Source organism: Gracilinanus agilis, chromosome 4, assembly GCF_016433145.1.
Source record: "Gracilinanus agilis isolate LMUSP501 chromosome 4, AgileGrace, whole genome shotgun sequence".
NCBI lineage: Eukaryota > Metazoa > Chordata > Mammalia > Didelphimorphia > Didelphidae > Gracilinanus > Gracilinanus agilis.
Genome location: NC_058133.1, coordinates 44091561 through 44111271, shown reverse-complemented (window position 1 = coordinate 44111271; position 19711 = coordinate 44091561). Strand labels below are relative to the sequence as shown.

At 35.6% G+C, this 19711-nt stretch overlaps 1 protein-coding gene across 1 annotated transcript in view; it reads right to left on the bottom strand.

The window, feature by feature from the left end:
* COL24A1 (collagen type XXIV alpha 1 chain) overlaps nucleotides 1-19711 on the bottom strand; it is a 407511-nt gene that overhangs the window by 31786 nt on the left and 356014 nt on the right. Inside the window, exons 46-51 of the mRNA XM_044674850.1 lie at nucleotides 12876-12983; nucleotides 10876-10983; nucleotides 10730-10783; nucleotides 9417-9479; nucleotides 4926-4979; nucleotides 61-96 (exon numbers count right to left, since the gene is read on the bottom strand). Coding sequence (XP_044530785.1) covers nucleotides 61-96; nucleotides 4926-4979; nucleotides 9417-9479; nucleotides 10730-10783; nucleotides 10876-10983; nucleotides 12876-12983 — 423 coding nt within the window. The remainder of the gene's footprint in view (nucleotides 1-60; nucleotides 97-4925; nucleotides 4980-9416; nucleotides 9480-10729; nucleotides 10784-10875; nucleotides 10984-12875; nucleotides 12984-19711) is intronic.

Sequence of the window (19711 nt, the reverse complement as noted above, 5' to 3'; positions counted from 1 at the left end):
GTGATAAATGATTCTGAAAAACAATTAAGAACAACAATAAAAAACCCTTTAAAAACTTACCATTTCACCTCTATGGCCCTTTTCACCTCTGGGTCCCTGAAAGAGAGAAAGAAATAGAGTATTTGCCTGGTGTGTTAGTTATTACATGTTCTTGTGGCTGCAAATGAAATTTCAGCAACATGACAATCTGTACTATTTAAGTCTTTTCTACCACTGCACGACATTTTTTTTCATTAGTTTATATAAATTCCAGTCTTCCTTCTGATATATTTAAAATACTAATTGATGTTCTGCTCTGTTAGTCTTATCTCTAATTCCATATTTGACTGTAGCTCTATCTCTAAGACACCAAAATAATCACTCATTCTAGTCAAAACAGCTATTTCCACACCCTTCGGTAGCCAAAACCTAATCTTTGGAACTTATAATTGCTCAAAAGAAATTGGGGATTCCTTTTTCCTGACATCTCTTTCTCTTTATATGTTTGACATCCCTTTTTTAAAGGCATTTCTCAGGATAGAAAATGCATAACAGGAGCATTTGTTAAAAGGGGACTTTATCCCATTATGACATTTTTGGGAAATTCTTCCTGAGATGAGTAAGAAGAGGTACCTTCGGTAAGCTACTCATAAGAAGATTCCAACAGATTTCTTCCATACTTGGTTCATTATTTATCTGTCACATATATTTCCTTTGTCTGATTAACATTTCATCCTTCTGTGGAGAACAATCTTTTAGTGATTAGTATGCTGTGTGTGCAATCACCCACTTCATCTTGATCAATCATCCCATGAAGAATGACATATTTCACAAGATTTTTCCTCAAACACCTTGAATCTGAGTGAAAAATACTAAACATTTAGAGAAATGCCTCTTGGTAACCACATTTTCTTGTAAATCTGATTCAGTGTGATGTTCTCTTTTGATCCTTTCAAACAACAGGATAACCTCTCTAATAAGAGAAGAATGTTATTTTTTCTTTCCTTATTTTCATTTATATGCATTTAATAAAAATCTCTAAATTATTCCCAGCTGCTGATTCCTTTTAAGGATTGAATCATCCTTCATCAGCAGTTTAATTTTTTTTTTATCTATTTGCTCCCTTCACTTTTCTTTTAAGAATAATGAGACCTCTCCATTCTGGGGGAAATTTTTACTTTATTGCAGGATTCTTAACTATGAAGTATTGTTAAGTACTGGGTAATTATTTTAATGTAATTGGTTTCCTTTGTAGTCCTATATATTTTGCTTTATCCTTTAAGAACTTTCTGAGATGTACTCTGATCCACTGCGGTTTTGAATGAAATTTCAAGAACATGACAATCTGTACTATTTATGTGTCTTCTACCAAAGCCAGCCTTTTTTTATTAGTTGGTACAAATTCCAATTTTACTTCTGATATGTCTAAAAATATTAGTTGATATTATGTTCTGTTAGTTTTACTATCTTGAATTTCACATTTAACTCAGGCTTAGGTTCTGTCTTTAAGACACCATAATAACCAGTTAATCTTTTTACTCTAGTCAAAATAATTATTTTTTGCTGTTCTTCCCACTAGACACTGCATCTCCTGACTCGGGGCATTTTCATTCCTTATCTCCCTATGCCTGGAATGTTCTCCCCTTTCATTCCCACTTCAAAGCATCCCTGGCTTCCTTAAAATCTCAGCTAATGTCTGACCTTCTCCAAGAAGCTTTTTCTAAAACCCTTAATGCTAGTGTTCTCCCCCCTATAGATTATCTACAATTCATCCTTTATTCATCTTGTTTGTACATAGTTATTTTTATGTTGTTCCTTCTATTAGACCAGAAAGTTCCTAGAGACCAGGGACTATTTTTACCTTTCTTTGTATCATTATCGCTTAGCACAGTGCTTGGCACATAGTTGGCTCTTAATAAATTCTAGTTGACTAAATGACAGAGAAAGGGTCCATAACCTTCACTAGACAAGCAGAGAAGTCTGTCTAAAGCACTAAAAATGTTAAGAACCCTTCTCTGTTGGGTCCTCCTTATTTCTTTGCAAAGTTTCTCAGGCTGGTTGTCTTCATTTCCTCTAAATTAATTTCCCCCTTATTCTAGGGCTTACTTCCCTACTAGTCTACCTAAACTGCTCACAGAGCCTAGACACCCAGTTGATTAATTCAGGTGAGCAATTCTGATTGGTCAGAGAAAGAACTGACTTCTTTGGCTCCAATGACCATTGTTGCTCTTCAGCCCCAGCTAAAGATGGAGAAGTTGCTCTCTGCTGCCACCTTTGGCCATATAAGGAAAAGCAGAGGGGACTTGACAACTTTCTTGGGCATCCCGATGGAATGAAAGCTGAGTTGTTGTGGTCTTTGCTCTGACTAGGCAGCAAATTGGACAGGATGGCTGAATAAATGGCTTGGTTGAACTGTTAAGTCCAGAAATATCCAGCTTGATGAGTTTTGCAGTTACTAATCTTAAAGAGGGCTACCATATTAATAGTCATTTTCTAAATGAATTTTTAAGGGCAAATCAGTCAGTGAGCATGCATTTATGGGCAGGCATTTGGGATAAAGGATAAGTTAATTGAAATAACTTATAAAGGCTTTGTTTGAATAAAGAGGAGAAAAGAATGGTGAAGATTTCAATCAAATAGGGAGCACAGAAACAGTTTTATGTGGTGCAGATGTTCCTGAGTGTGGTGATGGCTTAAGCACATGTGTTTTCTTCCCTCATATGTTTCCCTGGCAGGTTCCTATATGTGCCAGGCACCATGCTAAGCACTGTACAAATATCTCATTTAATTCTCAAACAACCCGGGGAAGTAGGTGCTATTATTATCCTCATTTTATAGATTAAGAAACTGGGGGAAACAGAAGCTAAGTGATTTGTTCAGGGTCATATAGATAGTTAGTGTCTAAGACAAGATTTGAACTCAGTTCTTCCTGATTCCAGACCCAGAGCTCTGTCCATTGCAATACCCAGCTTTCTACTCCTCCTCATAGATATTGGGTATATTGATGGGAGAGTATGATTAAATTTACATATATATATTCTGATGTGTATTATTAATCATTCATTTACTTGAATATTTTAGTATCCATAATATTATTTCTTTTGCCTGATTGTTTAATAAATGGTTATGTTTAAAATCTAAAAGTGTCATTATTATGAATGACTGACTTCAAGGTCTAGTGCTCTAGTCATTCTGCCACTTAGAAGCCTAATTGGTCTAAGTATTAGAAGGATGAGATCTTAGATGGTGTGCAGAGTAACTAGACCCCAAGTAGAGCACACATTTCTGGTGATACATTGGGAAGATACAAAGATGATAAATGACTATTAACAGAAATAGGGAGGTTGGGGAACAGCTTTAAGGAGAAGAGGCTGAGTTCAGCTTTGAACATACTCATTTTGAGTTATGGGTTGGACATTCAAACTATCATCATGTCAAAGAATTTACCATTATCCTGGTATGGTCAGATTCTACTAATGTGCATCATAAGAGATATTGAAGGAAAGGTTTTTCTTTTAATTGGAAGGAAGTTCTTTGCCAATATGGGCTGAGAAAAGCATAGTGGAGAAATCTATACTAATGTTAATGCCTTATTGCTTGTGTTGGAGATGGTCTGTCATATTAGTTGAGGATCCAACTCTACTTAAAAAAACACACTACCTTATCTTCTGCCTTAGAACTAATTCTATGAAATATCATTAAAGTATTGGGTAATTATTTTAATGTAATTGGTTTCCTTTGTAGTCCTATATATTTTGTTTTATGCTTTAAGAACTTTCTGAGATGTACTCTTATCCACTTCAGCTTTGAATGAAATACTATGGTTCTAAGGCAGAAAAATAGTAAGGTCTAGGCAATGGGAGTTAAGTGACTTGTCCAGGGTCACACAGCTGGGAAGTATCTGAGTCTAGATTTGAACCCAGGACCTCCTGTCTTTAGGCCTGACTCTCAATTGACTGAGTCACTTAATTGTCCATTCCCTTATCTATTTTTAAAGAGACATGGCAAATGCAACATTACTTCCAAAGTATTCTAAGAGCACAGGTTTACAATGTCCAAAAAAATTGGAAAAGATGGGCTTTACCTTACAAGTTGACCCAATTAATTCTCTCTGTCTCTGTCTCTGTCTCTGTCTCCCTCTCTCTGTCTCTCTGTCTCTCTTCTCTCTCTTCTCTCTCTCTTTCTCCCACAGAAGTAATAATAATTCACACACACACACATATATATATATATACACATAGGCATATATGTATTTATGTATAAACACTTTGCCATTTAAAATAACAATACTTTCTTCACAGAAAACTAGTAAATCAGGCTAGGAAACTGCTATTTTTTTCATTTTACAAATGAGGAAACTGAGGGTCAGCAGAGAGTGACATGCCTGTGGTCACAGGGATAGTAATTAGAAGAGCTGAACTCTAACATTGGTCTTCTGCCAGTCCAATGTTATTTCAATCATATTTCCCTCTTGCTGCCCTTGCCATTTTAAAAAATAATCTGAATATTTGACATGAAGAACCAGACTAATCCTTGCCGGGCAGATTCTCTAGGCACTGCTAAAATTTTGTCTTCTAATTTACTCTTGGCCAATCCCAAGCTATTTCCTCCATTTACATTTGAAGGTGCTGACCCTTCTATGCTTGGCTTTGAGAGAGGAGAGTGTCCTCAGCACAGGGAGAAACTCTTCTCTCTGCTCAGATTCAGGAAGAACAGAATGAATTAGGAGTGCTTGGAGAGCAGAAGGCCAACTTCACTATTAAATTTATTTGCTGAATTTCCCTTCTATTGCCAGTATTTGGTCTCAAGGATGAAAAGTTCACCTCTTTTTGCTACGGTTGTCATAAATTCCAGGACTAGCCCTATATTAGATTAATCTAATTTGCCCGATTCTGAGAAAGTTTGATACAGAAAAACAAATTGGATATTGAATGAGACAAACTTACAGTTTTTCCTGTTGGACCTATTATGCCTTCTCTACCAAGGTGGCCAATGTTTCCCTGCAGGAACAAAATGACGAGATCATTTTAAAATCAAATTTCCTACAGGACGATAATCTCATAATAATCCCAGAGAATTTATGTCTTGTGCAGTGATGATGAAATCCACTCGTATCTTTGATACCCATATCCTTGGTGGCATTAATGATGATGACAGTGATGAATATTATGGTATTAGCACAAATTAAGATGATAAAATCACAGATTTAGAGCTAGAAGGGATTTTAGAGGTGAGGTAGTCCAAACCATTCATTTTCCAGATGAAACTGAAGCCCATAGCAACTAAGTGTCTTGATCAGGGTCACATGAAAAATGAGTGGTAGAACCAGGGCTCAACCTCAGGTCCTTTGACTTCAGGACCATCCCTCTGTCCACTCCTTTCTCAAATAGAAGCAATGACATTTTATGTTTTGTGAATTACCAATGGTTTACCATATCCTATATGTTGCTATATTTCTTCCCTCTACAGAAAGCCATATCTCTTAAACCTTTGATCAATCAGTGTGAAGTGCTTTCATACATCAGCAGTCATAGTGATGCTCTGGTTCAGGATATGATCTAGAAATGCTATTAGACAAGGAACAGAACAATTTAATGCAATATGATTATAGAGAAACATGAACAAAGAGATGAATAAGCCCTCTCACAATATGCTGAGGGATTGGAAGTTTCAGTTAGTGAAGGTCAAAGTCATAAATAACAATGGAAGTTGGAGCTTCATACTTCCACAATAGAAATTCCTTCTGAATGAGATAGGCTTATATGAGTCAAACATTATTTTTGAGTTCTTGTTCACATTATCTGTTCTCTTAATTGTCCCTTACTGACACCATAAATCTTTCTATTATTATTCTCAAGAGCGAAGAAGTTAATTTATTTTGCAACAAACTTTTGAGGTTACTAGGTTACTTTGGGATATATTTTAATATGACTAAGTATATCTGATATTATATGAATTCATAAAACTTAAAAAAATTACTGAGGTTGGTTCTCAAAATCTGAAGGATAGCATCCCCAGTTGTTCAATAGCACATAGAGTAATCTACCAATTATAGATGGGGCATCTTGAAATAAACTTTATTATTTGTTTGACTCTCCATTAACTCTACACTGTCCATATTGACAGAAGGAAAGAGGAGCATATGAACTCTTGACTTTATTCCTGCCTCTCTGATTACTTCTCTGGTTCCTTTGTAGGATTTTCACTTTCTGTCTTGCTCATGAATATCGGGTGTCCAACAAGGCTCTGCCCTGCACCTTCTTTTTACTCTATACTCTTCTATTTGGTGACTTCAACTATTTTAGCAACTTCAACAGGTTTAAATATTGTTCTTTGCTTCCAGAACTATTTATCTACCCCTAGTCTCCATCCTGAACTCCAGACTCAAAGGATGAATTTCATTCTTTTCATTTCAAACTAGATGGTTCAGAGTCAATGGGCCCCAAAGAAAACCCACTGATTTTCTCCTCTCTTTTGGACTTCTCTGTTGTTGCCAGGGATACCATGATGCTCCCTATCACTCAGGTTCACTTTCTTAGTGTCACCCTTCAGTCATCACTCTCTCATTCAGAAGGTGCTGGGCTTAGAGTCAGGAAGACTTGAATTCAAATCTAGCTGGATGACCCTAGGCAATATCTTAAATCTTTTTCAACCTTCATTTCCTCATCTGTAAAATGGAGATGATAATAGCACCCTACCTCTCAGGCTGTTGAGGCTCAGATGAGATAATATTTATAAAGTGCTTAGAACATTGTAGGTGCTATGTAAATGCTAACTGTATATTATTATGATGATGATGATCAACCCACATATCCAATTTCTTGCCAAATATCTCTTCTCTGCAAAAACTCTTGAAGAGTTATCTTTCTATTCTCACAGCCACCATCTTAATTTAGGCCACCATCGCCTTTCACCAGCAATGTTTCAATAATGTCTTATTGGGTATCCTTCTCCCAAGTGTTTCTGTACTTCATTCCTACTTTCATAATCTCCAAAGTGATTTTCTTGAAGCACAAATCTAACCATGTCATCTGCTACTCAAAAAATGTCCAGTGATTCCCTATTATTTCTATCAAGGATCAGGTATAAATTTCTTTGCATGGTATTTAAAGGTCATCACAATCTGGCACTATATTATCTTTTCAACCTTCTTACCTTCTTACACATTACTCCACTTCAAACCCTCTATGACCCAGACATCCTGGCTAACTTGCACTTCTGTATGTGGGACAATCCGTTCTTTCTCCTTGTCCCTTGGCACTAATTGTCTCAATGCCTGGAGTGCTCACCATCTTCAGTCCTGCCTCTTAGAATCCATTGGTGTCTTTTAAGACTCAGTTCAGTCACTACCTTCTGGATGAGACTTTTCCTGTTCCTCTGGGTACTTTTCCTTTTGTATCTACTTAATATTTGTTTGTTCCCCCTGATAAAATGTAAACTCTGAGGAAGAGACTGTTTTACTTTTGTGTCCCCTGTGCCTAACTCAGTGCCTGGCACACAGTAGACATCTAATAAATAATTTATTAATGGATCGATGGATAGAAAGCTGTACAACCTTAGACAAAACTACCTGTAGATGATCCAGCTTATGAAAAAAAAGAAGTGACTGTAGTTTTAAGAAATGTCACTTTCTTATAATTCTTTGGATATAACAAAAATAATTCATCTATCCCAGAGAAGTGATGGAACCTACTATTATTTTTTCTTAAAAATTAAATGTTCAAGTAATAGAATGTTAAAGCTGGGAGGGGCTTTGTAGCCCAACTCTCTTGTTTTATTGATGAGCCTTGGAGAAGTGAAATAATTTGCCCAATATCCCATAGATAATTATAAACATTCATCATTGTACTACGGCTCCCAGGCCATTGAAAAGAACCTGCTATCAGAGTAATAGAAGGGGTAGTGCTTTTGTTCAGTGTGACTTTTAAAAGTCATTCACATAGGACAGGGGTTTTCAAGATTTCATATTTAGAATTTTCTATTTTTCCTTTCTCCACATCATTGTAAAATTATGAAATATCTGAATTGGAAGGGACCTTAGAGATTATCCACCATTTGCCAAACTGGTTTGACTGGGGAGCACTTTTTGACATGGAAAACATATTGACAAAACCCACATATAAAGCACTCAGTGGCCACAACCAGAGTTAAACTCCTATTCTACGTCACAAAAGGCCAAAAAAGGTATAGTTCTATAGGTGCCTTTGTCACCAAATTATTATTTCTAACTCTTTAGCTTGGATATCTTTTTCAATCTTACCATCTATGTGATTACCTGGGAGACAGTTAAGGAAAAAAGTTATGAAGGAATTCCTATTTATATCCACAGTTATCCACAATTCTCAATTATTAAAGTACAACTTGAAATTCTGTAGTTTTAGTTTCTACAAAGTTACAGTATTTTGAACCTTCTGGAAATTTTATACCTTTAGTTTGAGAAACAATGAGCAGTGATGTTAAATAGAAAAGATTACATAAAATACATAAGCATCTCTGTGGCTAGGTATTAATTTAGAAAGCCACAATTTAGTATTATCTTTGTTTTATTATATTTTTATTTTGTTAAACATTTCCCAATTATATTTTAATCTGGTTTGGGGTATACTCCTGGGCATCCCTCTCTCTCCCCAATTTGATACCTTCGTTTTGTAGAAGTGATCAGAATCAGAGATGTGCTGCTTAATATTTAACAACTAATTCTTTGGGGGAAAGAAATGTATCTATAATACATTTTGAAATTCAAATTACACTATTAACATTTTTTCCATTACTTTCTTATGTCAAGACAACCAACAATACCATAAATCAAGCTCTGATTTATAGCATTTGTTGATTTCTGAGGCTAAATGCTCATGCTGAAATGAGCTAGCTGGTCTGAGCTGGCTCCAGCACTCCTCAGGACTTTGGTGGTTGGTCCATATGGTGGTGTCTGCTTTTAATAACACTGGCATCATAAATATATGGATGCTTTTGCATTAACAATACAAGTATAAAAGGGAATTCTTAATCCCTTGCTCTAATTTAACTGGGGAAAGAGCTGGCTGGCTGGCTCAGTGGACAGAGAGCCAGGTCAGCTCTTTCTCTAGTCAAATTAGAGCAAAGGATTAAGAATTCCCTTTTACACAAGTATGGCAGTCAGCTTTCAAATCAATTGTGCTGATTCTCTTTTCCCTGCCCCCTAGGATGAAGTAAGTCTGGGTGGGATGGGTATTTTGTTCTTCCTGCCTGATCCACAGATTGAAAATATTGAATGGATCATTGTAAGAAGAGAAAAAGATTTGGCTCCAACCTAGAGATACGAAGCCTCAAAAAGTAACTATTTACTAAATCATAGATTTTAGGGTAGCAAGCTTTATGACTAATAACATGGAATCTATAGTAAATAGAAAACCCCCAGGCGTGCTTTTCAATTAAATATAATTTAAATTTATACTTACTATTTGGCCAACAGGACCTTTAGGGCCTAGGATTCCAACCATGCCAACATCTCCTTCAGGGCCCTAGAAATGAATTTAAAAAACAAACAAAAAAAAATCCTTATCTCTATATAAACATTTCACAAATGAAAAAGATTCATAATAATCTATTAAAAATTAATTCTCCAAGAATGGAATATGAGGGACAATAGAAGACTAAATAATTTTAGTGAAACTTATTGAGAAGCAATAAAAATTACAAAAATATTGAGAAACAAAAAAATAAAAATAATTTCAACAATTATGTGGCCATTATTTCCCCTAAATATGCTTTAAAAATTATTTAAACAACATTTGATGAAATCCTTAGGCTAAATTTTGGAGAAAATTTACTAAAATAATGTGAAATGTTAAAAAAATTAAAAAGAATATACCTATCCACAGTATCTGGCAGAAAGATGCCTAAATAAATGCTAAATAAATGGCAGACAGAACCTTCTAAAAATGGTAGCACCTATGTATATTGCATTTGTCATACATATATGCTTCAGTCTTGAAGGAGTCCAGATTTCCTTGGTTTTGATCTTTCTTCCACCAATTCAGATGATTTATGACATTATGACAGTGATAACAACTCATATGGACTTTCATTTTCATTAAAACAAGACTGAGAGGTTGGTAGTCCAATGTTATTATTATCCCTATTTTGCCAATGAAGCAATGGAAACTCTTAAAAAGTTAAGTGACTTGCCCGTGGTTAGATAACTGATAATTAAGGTTATATTTGAACTGAAGTCCCTTGACTCCAAATCTAGTGCTCTATTTTGTCTCTAATAGATTGTTCTAGAAATTTTCAAGATTGAATAAAGTTTTCTCTTTGGTGATGTGCTTCTCCAAACTTAGCTAGGGTGGTTCTTAAATTAATAAAAAAGTTATAACTAATATTCATATGACACTTTAAAGTTTGCAAAATGCTTTGCAAATGTTATTTCACTTTATTCTCATAATAATTCTGAGAGGTAGGTGTCACAATTATCCCCATTTTGCAGATGAAGAAACTGAGGTAGATAGAGGTTAAATGGCTTGCCCAGGGTTACATGGCTAGTAAGTGTGAGGATCTGGATTTGAAGTGGGGACTTTCTAACTCCAAGTCCAACTCTTTATTTAGTATTCTATTTAGCTGCCCCTATGCATCATCTTTGATGATGGCCATATTTTATCATAGCATAAATGTACATATAAAATAAAATATCATTAAAATAGGAATAGATATTGACATTCAAATATCTTTCCTCCAAGATAGATTAAAATTAGTAGAAAATATGCAAACATACTTTTGGACCTGGGAATCCTTGGAAACCCATCAACCCTTGGTCACCATGGTCCCCCTGCAATATGAATAGACATGATGGTGATTATACCACACTGATGAGCTGATTGTTAGAATGTGTATTTGGCATGCTTCCTTGTTGGCACATACAGACTGCCCTTTCATCCCATGATCTCCATGTGGTCCTTGATCGCCTTGCATTCCTACATGACCTCTTCTACCTGGCTTGCCAGGATGACCTGGTAGCCCTTGTTCGCCCTGTGGATAGAGAGAGAGGCATGATTATCTCTAAAGAAGAATGTTAGCATCTTACTTCTAGATGACCAATCAAAATATGTGTGTGGTCTTCTCTGGGTTATTTCCCCCCATCAAATATAGATGAAAAACAAAGGTTTTTTGGGGTTGGGAGAGATGATTAGATATCATGACTCTGGCTATGCCTGAGCGAAGATGAGAAGGATTTGTATAAAGTTGTTACAAATAGAATATAAATAGAATCCTAATGCTATTCATTCATTCATTGATTCATTCCTTAATTCATTTGACAAACATGTATTAAGTGCCTACTATTATATGGAGCTCTGTTAGATGATGGGGGATTTAAAAAATTGAGATCACATTGTTTCTCCTCTAAGGGAGCTCATAGTCTACCAAATAGATAGAATACAGAGATAAAATATAAGACATAACACTCCAGTACTGACGTCACCTTCATCTCTTTTACATCACCTCCTTGGTTCCCTGAGATGCTCTCAAAATCCCTCATAAGCTCTGATTGTCTAGCCCCACAAATCATGAAACTCTTCCTTCTAACTCCTAAAAGAATGGGTCTTGCATTTCCTAATTTCCGTTCCATAGATAAAGCTCTGTAAGTTACAAATTATTTTTTATTCCTTTCATTTTCATGATATTCTTATCCTTTAAACAAATTTACACAAGCCTAACTGCTCTTGATATGACAGACATTTTAGGAATTGGAGTTCTTGTAAGGGTAGTGAAAATGAAGATGGTGGTTGGGTTGGGACCAAAGGCTTTTAAAGCCATGGGGCAAATCTGCTTAATCTACAATGGAGAGATAAAATATTAAAATTTGACTAAGATCAGTTTTTGCTGGTTTGCACTGAAAAGGACCATGCAAGAAAACTCTCACACATAACATCGAGGGTTTTCTTTCTCTAACTTCCCCAACTGCCTTGAGTTTCAGTGGAATTGGAAGTGTAGGAATGGAGGAGTCAGGAGGTGGTTTGAGATGGAAAAAAGAGGTTATTGTCACCATTTTTTTCATCCACAGGTCCCAGAAAGGAGTAGTAAAAGAATGCAAGTGCTGCTAATATTATATTAAGACAATCTATGTACTTTCATGGGGTAGTTCTAGGTATGGGGCAGAAACCTCAATTTCTAGGCCAGTTGAAGTCTGGGATTGTTAAGTCTCAGAAGAGCCCACCATAAATGAACTACAGCTCACTTGAGGAACACATGCTAATTCAAGAGGAGACCTTGACCATAACTCCAAGAAATTATGCATACTTCTTCCTCTGTTACTCTGTTACTTTGTGCTGCTTAGGCTCAGCCTTCAAAAGACAAGATCTGTACCCAAGAAGACATTGTTCAGAAAGCAGGTGGAAGCAATAACTGAGGTCTGAAAATAAGATGTTCCCTATCTTTATGAAGGGATCAAATAATAAGGAGGATAGCGACTACAAAGAAAAAAAATCAAGAAGTTCTAAGAACAGACAGGCAGAGAATCAGAGTTGGAGTGGATCTCAAAAAATGTCCAATCAAAATAGAATCTTTACACAAACCCATTCTATAATATCCAACAGAGAGACAATCTTTGTATACAGACTCTGTCTGGTGAGAGGGAGCCTCCTGCCTTCCCAGAGAGCCCACTTCCAGATAGACTCTGATTAGTAGGGAATATTGGAAGACAATTCAAACCTTGGGTTAATGGGTTGCTCCACTGAACTGCTTTGAAGGAGAATTAGTTTAGAATCGGCAGTTGGGGACAGGTTGGACATGGTTTGCTGAGGGATTCATCTACTATTCTTATTCTTACTCTTACCACAATTATATTAACGGGTTGAACACTTTACCAGGTGCTTTTCATGTATGTTAACAGTAATTCATTTCTTTCAAGAGAACTAAGTTACCTTTGGTCCTGGAGCCCCTGGGTTTCCTGGCATGCCTGATGAGCCTTTTGCTCCTCTAGTTCCTGGAGATCCAGTCATTCCCATTCTTCCAGTGTTGCCTTTGATCCCCTAAATTGATAAGGTAAATAATGGAAAGTGTGAACATTTCTCTGAAGGATAGCCACAGAAATGCCAGTGAGTCTAGTTCCCTAAAGTACCATTCCCCAAAGTGGTACCTACATATTTCATCCTGAGAAAGACTAAGTTGAAAAGTGTTAAAAGCTTGAAGGGACTTCGTCCAACCCCTTCCTTTTACAAATAAGGAAACAGAGAGATTGCTTTTGATCACAGGTAGTTAGTGACAGAACTGGGATAAAAATTTAGATTTCTTGACTTCCAGTTCAGTTCTTCATAAAAGGATTAACAGTCAAACTTCATTTTTTCTGGGATATAGAGCTACTCGAGACAGACGAAAGGACGGGGGACAAGATGACCTCTTTTTCCATTTCAATTTGTTTAATTTAATAAAAACCACTTAAAAAATCTTTACCTTCCTGATACCAAGTATCAGTTCTAAGGCAAGAAGAATGGTAAGGAATAGGTAATTGGAATGAAGTGGTCACACAGCTGTCCGAGGCCAGATTTGAAGCAAGGATCTCTTGTCTCCAGACCTGGCTCTCTTTCCACTGGGGCCACTTCACTGCTCCATAAAAGCCACTTTTATTCTATGCCCAGACATACTTTTGCCAAACTAGACAATAAAAGGAAATCTATTTAGAGAGATTCTGAAGAGATCAGAAAAAACTTGCTAGAAAGGAAATTTAACTCTCTATATGGAGGTTCCCACTTATTCTGCTTCTGACAGCAAAGTGGTACAATCTTCTTGGACTGTGGGTCACTTTTTAGGAAAAAAAATGCAGATTTGTAGGACATCACAATTCTAAACAGTAAGCTAAATTTCCCAAATCTTGAAATGTAAATTGATCTCTCTGTGAATATCTGGGACAAAAGCATTATAGATATATATTAGGTCTGTGTTTAAGTTTGTGAAAGGTCTGTGGGAGACATAATGGATAGAATGCAGGCCTTAAGAGTCAGAAAGACCTGAGTTCAAGTTCTGACTTAGGTGTATACTGGCTGCATTATCCTGAGGAAATCATCTAAACTCATAATGTACCACATTATTTATTTTCATTGATAGGATATTTTCCTTCCTGGCAGTTCCCCATATCAATAATACCACAATTTGCATGAAGGTGAAATAAAGCAAAACTGTGTTTCTGTGAAGGTGCATTCTCAGGTGACCCCAGTGAGAAAAAAAGGGGTGGTGAAGGTATCAAAATAAAACACGATGGCTACACAGAAAGCTCTCTCATGACTTATACTGAGCTCAGAATAATCTGAGAAAATGCTAATCATAAAAGAAAAAGAATTGAAAACTTTCATTTGTTTTGAGATGAAAAAGACAGGTCTCCTGATTGAGGAAGAGAGCACGATATCAAGAGATGACAGAAAGTCCGACCAGTTTCCCCTGTTTTCTTGTGTAGCCCAAGACAGTTAAAAAGACAAGAGAGTCTCTACTAGCTGCTTTAAGTAAGTTCATGTTTCTATTTCTAGATGATTTGTATTTTACTCCTTAAAATAATAAGACTCAACAGCTTGCAGGTATGATTGTTAAATTTCTGTAGGTGATCTCTTAGGGACTGTAGAGAATGGGAAAGTTTCAGCAAAGTAAAGGCAGAATTTTGCTCTAATTTTCCATTTACAGAAGAATAATCAGGAAAGCAAGGGAACTCAAATTGTTCCATGTGGGGACTGGTTGAAAGAAGCAGTGATGTCAAACCGGGAGAAGTGAAGTCAAGAATCAGGATGGATAAGATCATAGTCGTCAAATGTCTAGCATTGTTCTATGCAAAAGAGATTGTACTGGTTATGAGTATCTCCAGAAAGAAGAAGTGGGACCGATGGGGACAGAGTTACTGAAAGGTAGATTCTGGCTCAGGATTAGGAAGAATTTTCAATAATGAGAGCTTTCCAGAAAGAAAATAGATTTCTTTGTGTGGTAGTCCATTCCCTATGACTAGACTATGTTAGATGACTATATGTCAAGTAGTCATTGTAAAGGGGATTTTAATATGGGTGGCTGATTGAAATAGAGTTTAATTAATTAATTAATTAAAGTTTAATCCTGAAATTGCACAATCTCATTTATAATTCAAAATGTTACTCTAGTCAAAGTGTAATTTATGTTATTAATGACATTTGAACATACCACCTCTAGTAATATTATTGCAATCCTACATCTTTCCAGCAATGCTGAAATTGATGGGAAATAGGACTCATTCTTTAGTAGTAGCTTTTTTGGGGAATTTCTCATTGTGAATATAATTTGATATTTGTAGCTCTTAACACCACCAAAGTCATGATCAATTTGTCAAAAGATATCTACCATGGGGGCAGCTGGGTAGCTCAGTGGATTGAGAGTCAGGCCTAGAGATGGGGGTTCAAATCCGGCCTCAGACACTTCCTAGCTGTGTGACCCTGGGCAAGTCACTTGACCCCCATTGTCCACCCTTACCACTCTTCCACCTAAGAGCCAATACACAGAAGTTAAGGGTTAAAAAAAAGATATCTACCATGAGGAGGACAGCGCAAAGTCAAGGTGAAATGTAACAATACCTTATTCAGCAGCACCCCCAAATATGTTATGTTTTGATGAAGGTTAAGTCTCAGAGTTGGTACATTTGTTTAGCTCCTCTTCTGTTAATATGTACATGTGAGTGCTTTATGTCTAGCACTCAATAGATAGTATCGATATAGTGTTTTAAGGCTTTCAAAGTGCTTTACATATGTTATTTTATTTAATTATTATGACAACTCTGTGAATTAGGTGTTATTATCTTCATTTGTCAGATAAGGAAAATGAAACTGAAAGGAGTTAACTGACTTGCTCAAAGTCATACTATAAAGTGTCGGAATCAAGATTTGAACTCAGGGATTTCTCTTGTGTGTAGGAAATGGGCATTTACTCTTTCTTTTTGGGAAGACTGTAGACAGGAATCAAAAAGTTTTTAGTAAGTTATCCCTGGGGCAATGGCCAGGGCACATAATTAACTGAAGAGAGTAAGCAAAAACAGCCTAACCCCTCTCCATTAGAGATCAGATTCCTTTCAGAACTGAGCATGGTCTGTACACTGTATGGGGGTTCAGAGCAGATAAGCCCCAAAGCTGAAAGAAAAAAAATATATATGAAGACCTGTCCCCTTTGGTTTCTTGTCTTGACTCATAGCTGTGTAAATTCCAGGCTCTGTGCTAAGGACTGGAGATGACAACGACAAAAAGGCAGCCTTTGTCCAGAAGAAGCTTACATGCCTATATTGGGAGACGGCACATTGGAGAGTGATAGCCACAGAAGGATGTTCTAATCTGGAAGTTACAGCACTGGGTTAGTGGAGTCACAGGACAATCCACTGACATACCCTTTTTTAAAAAATAAGTAATGGTAGTATTGATTTAATTTTTTAAAACAATGAATCCGACAATTCAATCAAGCAACATGTTTTTATCAATAGCCTATGATATGCTAGACACAAACCTGATCATTCCCATTTACAAAGAGGAACAGGAAAAAAAATCATATAGTAAATTGTAAAACTCCATTATGTATATAAGCTAACATATGAAAAGTGCTTTGCAAATCTTAATCAGCTAGATGAATGTGACTTATCATCATAATTATTATTTATTTTTATTATCATGATTATAGTAATATAGATTTTGTAAAATATATAATACATTTAACATGATTATATCTATACTATCCAGTTTGTTTTTGTCTTTCTCCTAACTTCCTTCTCTCTTTATTTTTGTTTCATTTATGCCTTTTCTCTTTTCCATGTCACTCTTTTTTTTCTTTAAATCTTTACCTTCTCCCTTAGAACTGTTCTAAGTAGAATAGTGGTAAAGACTAGGCAATTGGAATTAAATGACTTGCCCAGGGTCACATAGCTAGGAAGTAATTGAGGTCAGATTTTAACCCAAGACCTCCCATCTCCGGGCCTGACTTTCTAACCACTGAGCAACCTAGCTACTCCCACATCATTCTTAATATCCCCCTTTTTTATAGCCCTCCACCCCCAATAACCATCTTCCCTTGAACAAATAAATCTGGTCATGTGAAAGGTATACACACATTGACCATGTTAGAAAACATATCTCATTCTGGACCACTCATTAATCACTTCATCATCAAGAGGTGGGAATTATGATTCATTATCAGGCTATGGGAATTGTTATTTAGGGCGCTTACATCTTTTAAGAAACGCTTTATTTTACAGTTTTGTAAAATTGTATAAATTGTCTTCCTAGTTCTGTTTCTCTGAATCAGGAAAATAAGCTTTCCTGGGTTTTTCTGAATCTGTGCTTAGGATGCTAGGTGGTGCAATAGAGGCTTGGGTTCAAGAAGCTCTGAGTTCTTATGTGATTTCAAATATTGTGTGACCTTGAGCAAGTTGTTTAATCTCTGTTTCTTTTACTAGAAAATGGAGCTAATAAAGAGTACCTCTTACCAGGGATGTTGTAAAGTGAATGAAGTAATATTTGCAAAGTACTTTAGTCATTTATTAGATCAGAGTAATATTCCATTACATTAATACACTTTAATTTGCTTGGCCAGTTCCCAGTTTCAAAATATATATAGTTTTTAAAAATTCTGGCATTAACACTAAATAAAATTAGCATTTCCATATTAAAAATAGAACAGTGGAAATGGATTGTATATGAAATCTCTTTAGTACAATTTGCTTTTCCTTATAAACAATAAATAACTTTAACCTGTAACTTCAAAGTAGATAGATTTGTTTATGACTGATTTTAGCTTTTGTTTTTTCCCTTCTCTACATATTTTTAAAAGTCCAATTCATTAACTTGCTATTTTTCTCTTTGGCTAATGAATATGTATAGTGATTCAAATTTTTCCCTAAGGACTATTTTATCTACATCCCAAAAGTTTTGTTAAGTTGTCTCACTGTTTTAATTTTTAATGAAATTACCTATTGTTTCTACAATTTGCTTTTTGAGTCATCAGTTCTTTAAGATTAAATTAAACAGTCTCTATTAATGTTTAGATTCTTTCTTCATGTGCACATTTTAAAAATAATTTTTATTGCATTTGTAATTTATTGTGGTCACTGAAGACTAAGTTTAATAATTCTGCTTATCTCAATTTGCTATGAGAGTTATATGTCCTACCATATGATAAATTTTTGTAAATGAACTAGGCAAAGCTCAGAATTATATGTATAAATTCCTTTTGATTACTATTTTATAATTGCCAGAGATTTATCATAGCTAATATTTTTAAAAATATCTTTAGATCCATAACCTTTTTCTTGTTTATATTCTTGTTAAATTTGTTTAGTTCTGAAAAGGTTATGTCAATGTCCCTAACTATTATAGCCTCATTGTCAATTTCTCCACAGAAATTGGCTAACTTCTTTAATTATTAAATGACTATGTCATTTAGTGCATATATGATAAGCATTGATATTATTTAATTATCTACAGTGCTATTAAATGCTTACCTCTTTTAACTGTCAATTTTTTTACCATTGTGTTGTGGTAGGTCATGATTGCCATCCCTGTTTCTTTTTTTAAATTCTTTTGAAGCATAAATAGAGGCATTATGAATTATTTTTCATCTCCTTATTCATACTGTTTCAACAATTAGGTTTCATGTGTTTTTTTCTTGTATATTGCATATTGTTGAATTCTGTTTTCTAATTCAATCCACTGACCTTCATTTTATGGGTGAATTAATATCATTCACACTTACAGTTATGGCTGCTAATTGTGTTTTTAATCTATTGTAACATCGTTTGCTCTTTTCTATCTTGGCCCCTTTCTCTCTGCAAAGAAGAAAGGTTTAGAAAGAAGGAATCTGATCAATTCTAGTATTTCATAATTGAAGTAGTCTGTTCCCATTCCTCAGCCCCTCCTTTCTTCACCAAGCTTTCAGATCCTGATTTGAAATATTTATACTTTGTTTTAGGGTTGGTTTTTTTTGGCACTTCCTTTATGGTCTGTACTCTGAAGCTGACATTTCTTTTGTTTGTGACTATTCCCTTCCTAAATCTGACTTCCTTAAACCCTCCTACTATGTGTGTGTATCTGCTATTATCATCTTTGTCATCACCATCGTTCAGCACAATGAATGTTCTAAAACATTTGCTACTAAAGTCAGTTTCTCACTAATGAGGGAAATTTGAGGAAAAGTAGCCAAAAAGCACAGAATGTCATATGCAAAAAAGAACAAATACTTCTCAAAAACAAGTTATTAGTATGAACACTCTACTAGTGTTTAGCATAATGCCTTGACAATTTTAGCCACTCGATGAATGTTTATTGAAGTTAATTGCTTCTAAGAGAATCATCATTGTCCCTTGAGATTTTCCATTAAGTGTTTTTTGTATCTGTTCACATCCACTGATGCCTCTATAACGTGTGAATATGTCTATCTGATAGAATGAAAGGGAACAACCACTGGACAAGCAAAAATTAGGTATACTCTTTACAGGACTTTAAAAAGCAAAGTCCTGGATGGATTTAGCAGTTTATGGATATGCATGCCAGGAGTTAGATGGGTAACAGACCACTTCAGAGATTGAACAAGGGAACTTCTCTCTCCTCCTCCCCCCTCAATTGGCCAAGTAACTTTGAAGGAGACATACTTGACATTCTAACTAGTAGGATACACACACTACTGCAAAGACACAGACACCAACATAGTCACTGAAAGGAATACATGAGAGAGAGAGAGAGAGAGAGAGAGAGAGAGAGAGAGAGAGAGAGAGAGAGAG